General features: G+C 30.5%; 1 protein-coding gene across 1 annotated transcript; it reads left to right on the top strand.

Annotated features, from left to right (window-relative positions):
- The first annotated feature begins 321 nt into the window (after positions 1-321).
- LOC140431610 (inter-alpha-trypsin inhibitor heavy chain H3-like) lies at positions 322-12,053 on the top strand. The gene is made up of 4 exons (XM_072519505.1): positions 322-547; positions 8,614-8,856; positions 9,846-10,049; positions 11,715-12,053. The coding sequence occupies exons 1-4, from the start codon at positions 419-421 to the stop codon at positions 12,051-12,053; spliced, it is 915 nt and encodes a 304-aa protein (XP_072375606.1). The 5' UTR covers positions 322-418.
- Positions 12,054-12,283: the final 230 nt, after the last annotated feature.

The raw sequence follows: 12,283 nt of genomic DNA, 5'->3' as shown, positions 1-12,283 counted from the left end.
CCACATTTTACTTAAGTATTCTTCGTGCTTAGTCACAAAAATGTCAATTTTGTGGTTAATAATACGACCCTGATGCAGCTAATAAAAAGAATTTTATAATTTATGTAGGAGACTAGTATGCCAGACTTTATCAAATGTCCAGGATATATCTACAAATGTTTGCATTTACGCAATATTAACTTAGTATATTCCATTTTTGATTTTTTCGGACATTATTCACTAAATTACTTAAAGATAGGAAATTCCACAATATAAATATTAAATAATGCACGGGAACTTTTATTTAGATCAAATTGATACACTTTGACATTATATTCCATAAATAGAAATAATTGAATCTTTAAAAATCAAACTTAAGTCTTTAAATGGTAACAGCTATAAATTCAGTGATGCGTTTTGATAGAACAATATAGCAATAATGTCAATGTTGCAGAAAAGTAATTTTTGTGTTGTAGTGTGTTTAATATTATTTACGGGGAAAGCTTTTGCTTTTGAGTATGTTGTATTTAAAACTGACCCAGTTTCTAAACCTTCAATTGTTAAAAGGGTAAGTTATTTATTTTCATCATTACCATAATCATCAGTGATACTACAGCTTTACTTGCACCTCGATCTTTCATAGTATGTTTCTGTCCCTTACCAGCCTTTGACAAATTGACATCGATTCTTCTCTTATCCTGTCCTGATGAGTATATCATCCTTACATCTGTTAAAGTGCTTCTATTTTGTATTTGCCTTTTTTCTATTGTCATTCCATTTCCTGTGCAGTCGGGCAATACTTCTTCTACAACTTGATGATTGATCCGTTGCTATTTTAACAACTCTTGTATCCACCATTCTACTGATGTGATTGTTTTATTATTTTTTTTTTCTATTTAGTGTCCACTCATTTATACCTTCTACATTACATTCTATTCTGAGCATTCTCATTTCTGCTGTTTCCAGCATTATCTGTGTTTTAGCTGTTTCGGGTCTTGTTTCTGATGCGTATGTCCTTATTGGTCTTATACTGACCTTAAAATTCTTGATTTCATCTCACAGTTTATGTGTCGGTTTTGCAATATAGTGTTATGAAGTAATAACACTATATTGCGAATATATAGTGTTATTCTATATATTCTGCTAATCCTACTCTTTGTACTTGTTCCTTTACTTCTTTTACGAGCCATAACAACGATATGTTGGAACAAGCCGTTATTTTGCGAATATAATGCCAATTTATCGAAATCTTTTATTTAATTTTTTTTTAATTGTAAATATGAAATTAACAACATTTTTTATGATGTATGGAATTATTTTTGCGCCTTAATTATAATAATTTTATTTAAAGAAGACTTTGAAATATACGACTAGGTAATGCGTTGTCAACAATAATTGTCACACGTCATTTGAATATGAATAATTAACAACAGTCAGTTTCATCGTGAATAAAATATAATAATGGCACGTGGAAAATCTACTGGACCAAAAGTTCGAGAAATTATTATTCATCAGTACCATAAAGGAAAACAATGCGTGAAATTTCCAGTGAATTGAGTGTTGCAACAACTACTGTGTTTAATATAATAAGAAATATAGTGGAACTACCAGTATTGATGTTTGCAGCAAAAGCTAAGCAAAAATCCATAATTAAATTAGCATAGCGCTTAGTAAATCCCCCTATATAGCCTGTATCTATAGGTTTCGTAAGTTGTCCATCTATTCTGACTTCCATATTATTATTTTGATGGACGTTTTCAACTGCCTTTATAATACCCAGCTCTTTATTTAGTCCATTAAAATGTTACATTTTTATGCCTTAGCATTTCTTAGAACAACGATGAGTATCATGCTGCCCGAGGGCCGCTTGCGGCCCTTCAAACATGTTTGTGCAAACCGCCAAGCATTTTCAAAATTATTGAAATTATTATATCGACTTTTTCCCATCAATATATTATTATGCAATATGAAACGTCAATAAACGTATTTTAACCTTTAATTGTGGCTTATTCCTATTTAAATAGTAATTTATTAAGAAATACAAATACAACCGAACATAAAATAAAGACACACAAGCTTCGTGAACGCATTGCAAAATTCGAATACTGTTCCTTGGCACTTAATGAGAGTCGCGATATTAGCGATACATCCCAACTGGCTATATTTTTACTTGGTATTAACACCAAATTATTAGACTAGAATAGGCTGGTGTCTGATCGGCCTATGGTGGAGCAGTACGGCAAGAGATAAGGGCTTGCAGCTCGGTGATACTCCTCCATATATAATGTATATATATATATATATATATATATATATATTGTTATGATGTGTTGTTTGTTTGAATGATGAGCAATGAGTATTTTTAATAATATAATATATAGGGTTTTTATCGCGGTTCTCAAAGAATTAGCTTGTAAGTACTTTTTAAATTATCTTTATTATAACTATTATGAAACACACATATATATCTAACCTAGCCAATGTAAATTTAAAATAACTATCTTTAAATTGATGTTCTTATAAACTAATTAAATTCTATAGACAATGTTAAATTTAAACAAACTATCTTCAAAATTGAAATTGTTATGACACTAACTAAATTATATTAACAAAATTTTGTACCTTTCTTTCACTGAATGCCTAAATGAACTGTTTTCCACTATATAGATTCTAATCACCACTGAATGTCTTCGTACTTCAGTTATCCTTGTTTTTTGTGAAATTACTTTTTCCAATTATCAGCTTCTACCAATTTAAGATATAGTTTTCTTCACCAGCATTTATACACCACCAGCAAACCAGTAAACACCATTTATATTTATTCTTCTTTTCAATATACCAATATCCAATTATTATAAGTTGATTTATACTAATCTCCAATCATAATATAATTTTAATTCCTTCCAATGTCCATCCAATATTCTTCTAATATACTTTTATAATCTTTAATAATTATTTGTGTATAATTATAAATGTGCATTAAATATATGCATAATTTTTAATCTTCATTAACTCACTATATTAAACAATTGGACTATCTCCAACTAACTTTCATATTTCTTATTAAACTGCTTGACTGACTTACTAAAACTGTGAACAATTGACTTCACTAACTAATCTACTAACTTTCATAATAAACTGCTTGACTTCTGACTAAAAACTTCAAAACTGCCATCTTGAATCCAAATCACGGGTATTTATATCCTTTTGGATATTCCCGAACCATCTGGTAAGAGATCATGTTCCAATTTGTTCTATTTCTTCGATATCGATGTTCTCGAAAAAAATATCTGTTCTATCCACCGACATAATCATTATTCCAGAATGTTCGACGGTAAACAATGGTCACACTCTGCACTCTGGAGAATTCGTTAATGTTCCATTGATAATTTTGTTGACATTTAGGCTTTTCAGATCAGAATAAACATTCAAATTAGTAACTAACACTCTAATTTAATAAAATACACATTTCAAACAATATATTATTATAACCCCACTTTATATTCGTAAATATTCTTAATATGACACTTGGAGTATGTATAGTTGGTTGCCTAGTCACATGGCTCACTTAAATCTATTTACAACATTAAAATACAACTTTTTACACTTATTATATGCTAATTTATTAAAAATGCCCTCACATAAATATATTTTTATTAAATTCTCTAGTATATAACTTATTTAAAACAACCAAATATCTAATATTATGTAGTACATAACTTATAAATTATTTTCTATAAACCCTAATCGTCACAATATATATATATATATATATATATATATATATATATATATATATATATATATATATATATATATATATATATATATATATATATATATATATATATATATATATATATGAAAAATATATATATATATATATATATATATATATATATATATATATATATATATATATATGAAAATTACTGAGTTCTCGGGAAGAACCGCGTTGAGAATTTAAAACTCGACGTTTCAGCACCCATTTTGGAGCCATTATCAAGAGTGATACGGTTCGGTTCGAGTTCTGGGTCTCAATCTACCTACTTCCCTCACTCGAGACGTACCAGTATCGTGTTCTATATTGCAAGAACTGTCTCTCGGCACTGAGGTCTCAATCTGCCTACTCCTCAGTGTCGAGTGACAACCGGTCTTACCCTGTGTTACTGCTTTTATACTCGCTGTATGCGCGGGAACGGTATGCGCTGACGTGGTCTGAAATGACGTGGCCTGAGCGGTGTGGGCGGGAGATCGCTGAAGCAGGGGTCACCATGTTGCCGGCAATCGTTTCGCGTCATCGCGCGTGTTCAAGCTGTTAGGCTGTTTTTCGTTTTTAATGAGCGGATGGGAGCGATGGTTTTTGCTTTTTCGAAATCTATTTTGTGGCCTGTTGGGCTAGGGCTGAAGTGGTATCGGAATGTTTGACTGATAGAGAATGTTCTTAAATCTCCAAATTTAATATTACTGAATATATGTGTCAATGTAACGGACTACAACCGGCAAAGTCCTACCTGTACGATGAAGTAAAGTCTGTAAAGTTTCTAATAAAATTTTTCAATTTTCTTAGAAAAGGTTATTGGACGAATAATGTCAAGCATGGAGATAGGAGTAACAGGAAGACTATTTCAAGACATTAAGAAGGTTAGAATCCTCCAAATTATCATTGTTACAGAGTACAGTTTTAATAAAAGAATTTGAGTCATTGTGTCAAAACGTTAAAATTACTATTGAAAAGAATTTTTTTAAAATTTAAAGTAACCATAAAAAAAATATTGGTTACCAGGTTCTTTCTGAAGTAGTTCAAGTACTAACTGGGACATTTTCCGAACCACTTAATTTAGAACCATCTATTATAGTAAATTTGAAAAATGCCAAATTTACATCAGTTGACGTCGAAAGAAGTTTTTCTTTTTACAAATACATATATGTATTCCGATAGAAGCCATGAGTTTTTAATAGAAAATTTTGAACATAATTTGATAATCTATTGTTACCACAATTCAAAATAATATTTATGTTAAAATAATAATTGTATAAGCTATGTATTTATAATATTGTAAGTATTTTTGTAAATAAAAAATATTGTAAATATTTTTTATAACATGCATATTTTCTAGATAAATATGCATATTTTACATAAAATACTGCATATTTATGCGCATATTTCATACTTTTTTTTGCATATTTGCCTATGTCTACTGATAAGTATTGCCCATTGTATTCAAGACACAGTCGTATAAGGTTAATAAGGGACTGTCGAATGTCATATTTTAGATAAAACACTGGCAAATGCATTTTGTATACGAATTTTTATATTATCCCGTGTTGTGGGTTCGGAATTGTATACTGTATTCTTGATTTGCCTCCAAAAAATAGTCCAGTGGAGTTGGTTCTAGAGATATTGAGCGCAATTCCACATTACTACTGTATCCAATCCAACTGTCACTGTAGTTATTATTTAGCACACGTCTAACATTTTTTGTACGATGCAGTGGTGCACCGTCATGTTGAAGCCACATGTTTCGTCTAATTCCCAAGTTAGCATCCTCTAAAAAGCCAAGTAACTCGTATGTTAAAAACGATACTACGATACTCATTGCCAGTGACCGGTCGGTCAAAGAAGTAAGGTCCAATAACGTATGATACAATAATACCTTCCAAAACATTCATCGACCATCAGTTCTGGGACGTGACTTGAAATAGGTGAAGATTTTCATCGGAGAAGTAATAACAATTATGTCTGTTAACAAACCCACTGCGATGAAATGTCGATTTGTCAAAAAATAAAATATTTTCCAAAAAATGACATTTCTACCGCTCACAAAAATTAGATCGTCTTTAAAAATCATTTTCATCAACTCCTGATGCAACTAAATTTTAAATGTGTCAAATTTATTTTTCTCTATAATAACTCGAAAATCGTTTTGATTGGCTTAAAATCTTGTTGGTATTAATGGTTTTAAGTACTGCACATTGCCTAAAGAAACAAATCTGTTTAAAAGTTTTTTGAAGGATGTCTTTTGTGCGGATATATCTGACTATATACTTTTAAAGCTAATAAACGGTTTCTAAGGCATTCTCGCTAAACAAATTTTATGTCAACCAATTCTTCAATTGAAAAATTCATATTTTCAAAATTTGTTACAAAAAATGCAACTTTAAAAATATTACTATAGTCCATTGAAAAGGTACATTGAGATTACATTTTTAAGAGGACGCAATTTAATCTTTTTCATGTGTGGGGGTAGTTAGTAAAAGCCTAAGTTCAAGTTTGTGGAGTCGCCTTCCTTGTCTCCTGGCCACCATCTTAAAAAAGGGGGGTAAAAGTTTTCACGCCGTATCTCGTAAATTAGGAACGATAATGAAAATTTTTAAACATTATTTTTAGCAAATTTTCTACAACTTTGTTTCTATTACTTTTTATCGTAAAATTGGAAATAAAAAAGTTATATAAATAAAAATAACTAAAAATTTTGGTATATACAAAAAGTTTTTTCTGGTAATTTTTTAATAAAATGACATCAGAGCAATATCATAGAGGGTTTTCAGGAATGATTTTCACTACAAATGTGTCTAGTTTCATTAATTTCTTTGGGTTTTGCAGCACTCCGAAGTTGATCGAGTTTTTGAATACTCATAAGAATACGATAAAAACGAACAATTAGGCTTAGTTTTTTATTACATATCTATTTAAACATATCATTTATTGTTTTGTTAACATTTCTATAGTATTATTAGTTTATTATCGATCTTTTTCCCGGCCACATATGAGGTAGAGTTTGGAGGCGCGTTTTTTTTTTTAAATGGTATCCCCATTAGGTCTAATTTACTTACAATTTCCGGGAAAATAATATAGAGTAAAATGTTTTTTTATTTTCTTTAATGCTCTAGACTGTGGTTCAGGATCTGATTAAGTTTCGAAGGTGAATTATAAAAGAGATGTATTACATCTTTAAATCTTATTCTAACGCTTTCTCTCTAATCTGTTTATGACGAATATTGCTTCTGTGCAGGTGTTGGTGGTTCATTATCGTCATCTTTAGCAAATAGGGATCGAAGTTAGTCTACCCATGTTTACTTCTGAACGTGTTTCGTTTTTGTTCGATCATCTCTTTTCTTTGTCCTCTGATTATTCTGTATATTTCTTTTTGTGTTCCGTAGAAGTCGTATTCCATCTGTTTTTGAGAAGCTCTGCCAGTGTTCCCTTTTTATTTGTCTAACTAACATATTCGTTTAATTTCTGATTCGTTTATAGTAATTAGAATCCTGTTGTGTTTGTTGTGTTCTGTATTGCAAAAAGGCTTTCTTATTTTCTTCACATTTTGTCTACACTTTCTCTCTAAACCATAATGTTTTCTTTTTTGATATGTTAGTGTTCAAAGTGATTCTGTTGCTGCATTAATTATGTTATTTTTGAGTTTTTCCCAGCTTTTCTCGACGATGATATCGTTTTCTTACATATTATAGTATTTAGTCCTTCGACTTTGATTTTTGTTTTTGTTGGCGCAGCTCTCTTGATTGTAAAGTATTTCACACAACACTGCCTAGGATGATTGTGGGGTGGATTAGTAGCTCCTCGGTTACCACATTTGGTTTCAAACCCGGATAAAATGTGGAGGTTGATTGGCAAAAGGTTAGCAATCTACCAATCGTAAAAACGAATACTGCTTAAAGAAACAATGTACAGCCTTGAAGTCCATTATGAATCGAAAAAATTTGTAAATTCGTTTATTTCCGAACTTATGATTATTCCTAATTCAAATTCAGTAAAGTACGAAAAAAAGATAATGTAGACAGACTATTAAAAAAAAATATTTAGAATTATTGAAGAACTGCAGTTTTACCTTCATATTATTGAAAATAGAAGTAAAGAAAATGATAATGGGCAGGATAATGAAGTCTGTAAATTCTGCAAAATAGTTCTCCCATTTAGAGTTTAATTACATATACATGTACACTTTTTGTAACTAAATTAAAGTTTTCTACTTTTTCAACAATATTGTTTAAACCAATATATCGTAATATTCTATTAAAATAAAAAAAATATTATATGCAAGTTCTGTACCATGCTATTTCTAATTCGGGATTATAGGTATGATCTTTCAAGACCTATACCGACATTGCAACCTATAAGATATGTTGTACCACTACCAAAATTTGTAAAATTTCATCTCCAAAAAAAGGAATTGTTTCAAAACTGGCTATCTACAAACGAGTTTGTTTCAAAACTTGCTTTCTTTAATAAAAGTTGGCTTCAAAACTCCCTTTATCCAAACAAAAAAGCCAATTGTTTAATTATACACAATAGTAAATTTCACTCATTGTAAAACATTAATTTCTATAGTCAAATTCTATAATATAAAACTTAAATCCGTGTGACAACTGTTATAGTTTATTATTAAGATGTTTTTAGCGTTTTGTGACAAACAAAAAGTTTGAAGAAAGCGAGTTTTGATTCTACAACCGTCTACAGATAAAATAATAAGCTTCACCACCACAGTATTGATATTTTTGAAGCTAAAATCTGAGTCAGGGAGTAAAATATTTTTATTCTTATTTCACTATCATTAAATGCATAATTTAAATATTTTATTTTAACTTTTCTTATAGTGTTAATAATTTTACTTCTAGGACACCAAATCGGATCTTCCGGAAATTAAAGAATTTCTTGTAAACACACATGTATCTAACCATTTTGCAGAAACTAGTGTTACAAACGTAGTGGAAAACCCAGATCATTTTGCTAAGCAAACGACCTTTTCCGTAGTTCTGCCAGAGAGAGCTTTTATTTCAGGTTTTTACATGGAAATCGATGGAAAACAATATAAGGCATTCGTGAAAGAAAAGGATTTAGCTAGAACTATCTTTAATAAGGTATGATATGCTGGATGGTATTAGTTGTCTGTTTAGTATTTAATTATCAGTTCCGTTTACGTTTTATTTATTATTTTACTTACAAATGAAACAATTAAATCACAAATACTATATTTTGTGTTTTTACTGTATACCGATTTAGATTTACAGCAGCTACCATATGGAAAACTGGCGTATCAATTGTCACCAAATCATCAACAATATTTGCTGCTAAAGCAAATAGAAATGTTGGTTCAACAATAATATCAGATAAAAGTGAAACAAATATAACCCTGTTAGTATCACTTTCAGATACGTGTTACGATTCCATGTATTTCAGCTTCCGTCGTAAGAACTTTCATTAAGATCATTTTATTTAGGATGCTCCTATTGATTGCATTTGTGCTACGGCTAGATATTCTTGTGGTTGGAATACTAATGACAAGTTTTTATATTTATGCAGGATTTTATTAAGCATGTTAGGCCCAACAAAGAATCATCTGTTCTGTAGATTTTAGACAGCGATTTTTCACACTTATCTGTAGCAGAATTCTCTTTCTCTATATAATTTCCACAAATTACAAATACAAATTTTTAAAAGATATTTATTAGCTCTTAGCCCAAGATGCATGGATGCGGATTAACGCTAGAATAATAGTGACCATATGATATGATAGGCTTGGAATGAAATAAAGAATGGATTATATTTAACGATACTTTGATAATAATTTCAGTGGTTTTAATTTTTTAAACTCCATTTAATCAAATATTGTAATTTTTTTTAATATTCTAAAACCATTTTGAAATTTAAGCTCAATATTGAAGCTTTTTGCCTCCTTTTTGTTCCTTTATACCCCTACTCTGGGTGTACTTCTAGTCATTTTTTTCCACACTCACACACCACTATCACCACCATGGGTGTATCTGATGGTGGTGAGTAACTTATGATTTTTTAACTATTTCATTATTGTTAATACTTTACAAAAAATTTTCTACTTATTTGTTTTTAGGCTGCAGAAATAGGACAAACTGCTGGACATGTTGCTGTGAGCACGAAAAATTCTAACAGATTCACTGTAACGGTCAACATAGAACCACGAAGCAAGGTACTCTTTAAATTAGAATATGAAGAACTATTACAAAGAGAGAATGGGCAGTACGAAATTATCACCAACATTCAACCTGGTCAAATTGTTAAAAAATTGAAGGTCACGGTAAGTGTTTACATTTTAATAACTTATGGAATAATGAGACGATTATTTATTGGTGACGTACAAGAGAATATTTAAAAAACTATTTCAGATTTACATATTCACGCGTACACATTCTAAATAAGGTTTGCTCAAAGATAATGAGTTAGTGGATAGCATGGCAGAAAATTCGATAGTTTTAAATCAAAGAGAAAAATTAATAGTCTCCAGCGATTACATTTTAAGATTGCACAAAACATTATGAAAGAAAACGGAAAAAAATTGATTTAAAATTTTTTAATCAGGTAGAATCCATATACTTACGTTTACCTCAAACTTGCTTAAAACATCTGGCATATTTACATCTTCTTTTTCAGTACAATAAAGATAACTCAAATCTGTGAGACTAACAAGCTGCTAGCTTGCTTCACTATTTTGTAGTTTTTCTTTTTATGCGTCATTTTATTTCTTCCGGTTTTAATTTTCAGTTTATATGCAAATCCTTTTTCCATTTAGTTTTCGGTATCTTCTTTCTTGATAAAAATAGAAATACTTGCTGCACATTGTGGTACATTCTTTTCTAAAGTCATAATTACCGATTTTATTTTGTACTTTCTTTCTGACCTAGTTCCATATCTTTCCTGTGAGTATCTGATATACTACATTAAGCAGTCTCCCTTGGTTGGGATTACTTGGGATCATCATATGAAAGGTATACTAATTAGAAGATTTTCTCCCTTGTGCCATTCCCCTCTGTGATAATCATCGTTACCGCTGTTCAATCCCTAAAATATAAATTAATCAATGGCAGCAGTCTGCAATACGTCTTAAAATGAGCAGTCCTCAATATATTGTAGGAGACCTTGTTGATTTTAAAAACTAGCTATACAAATGTAATTAATCAACAATAAGATTTACATAAGTCAAATATTTTTTTTACTGTGCTGGTTTTATATTTTATAACCAAATAAGTTAAAATACAAATTAAATAATTATTTGAATAGTGCATGTATGTAAAATTATGATTTTAAGCTATCTTTGATGATGTCTGCATATTTTCTCCATCCAGCGCTCTCTGGACTGTACAATCTCGAGTTTCAACCCGCCGAATTATACTGGGGTGGATGATTATATATTGTGTGTCACTCTCACAATTACTAAACGAATATTGGCTGAGGCTGTGCACAAGCAGAAGAGATTCTTTATATGCATCTTTTACAAAAATGGGGAAAATTGGGGTGGTGTCTACATGACCGCATCAGTTAAGTAACGTAAAGACATACACTCAATTTAGTTAAAAATAAGTGTGGAGGGACAGAACAGTAGGATTTGTCCTTCCTCCCCTCTCTTCTGATTTTTTTCATAATCACTCTTTCATTTAAAGGTTTAGTTTTGGTTTTCCCTAGGTATGTCCTGGTTATTACTTTCTTAGTTTCAAGGACGCGGGTGACGAACATGGGACGCCTAAACGTATTGACTCGACTACAGTCAAATTTGCTTCTTCCACTGTCATTCTGAATACATATCCCATAAAAAAGAAATAATTCCTAAAGTATCTAAAGTAATTACTGGTGCAATGATTTTTTATTGATTTAAGACACATCAGTGGTGCAACAAAAATTTCTCAGAAACATTATAGTTGTAAGGTTTGTTTTCTTTGAATTTAATTAAATTATTTTATCTTTTCAGGTAACCATAAAAGAAAATCAACCTTTGATAAACTTGAAAACACCTTACCTTCAGGCAGGTAGTGGATCGATGGATCTGGGACAAATGACAATAGATCCTAATGCACGTGTCAGTATAGACAATAGTTCAGCTGTGATAATATTTGAACCTAATGTTGAAAGACAAATGGAATTTGCATGTAGCGGACTTGGAAATACAGAGTATAATGGATTTGCTGGACAGTTTATTGTTAATTATGATGTTAATAGAACAAATGAAGGCGGAGACGTAAGCTACATAATATATATATATATATATATATATATATATATATATATATATATATATATATATATATAGACAAAAGATTAAATTTTTATTGAATTGTATAGCCACATATATGGCCTAGGAGGATAAATTTGTTAAATTTTCCGTACTTGGATCGGTTTTAAAAGATTAATATGACGTCATTTCAGTATCCTTACTTCGTCAGACACTCGGGCTGATACAAATTCGAACTCGGAAAGTCTAACAAATGTCTCCTTAATCTTTACTTTACCACTGCAGCGGTTAGCGTACATTCTTATCTC

This window comes from Diabrotica undecimpunctata, unplaced genomic scaffold (assembly GCF_040954645.1).
Source record: "Diabrotica undecimpunctata isolate CICGRU unplaced genomic scaffold, icDiaUnde3 ctg00001492.1, whole genome shotgun sequence".
Classification (NCBI taxonomy): Eukaryota; Metazoa; Arthropoda; class Insecta; order Coleoptera; family Chrysomelidae; genus Diabrotica; species Diabrotica undecimpunctata.
The sequence above is the reverse complement of the archived record's forward strand: the minus strand, read 5'-3'. Positions and strand labels throughout refer to the sequence as shown.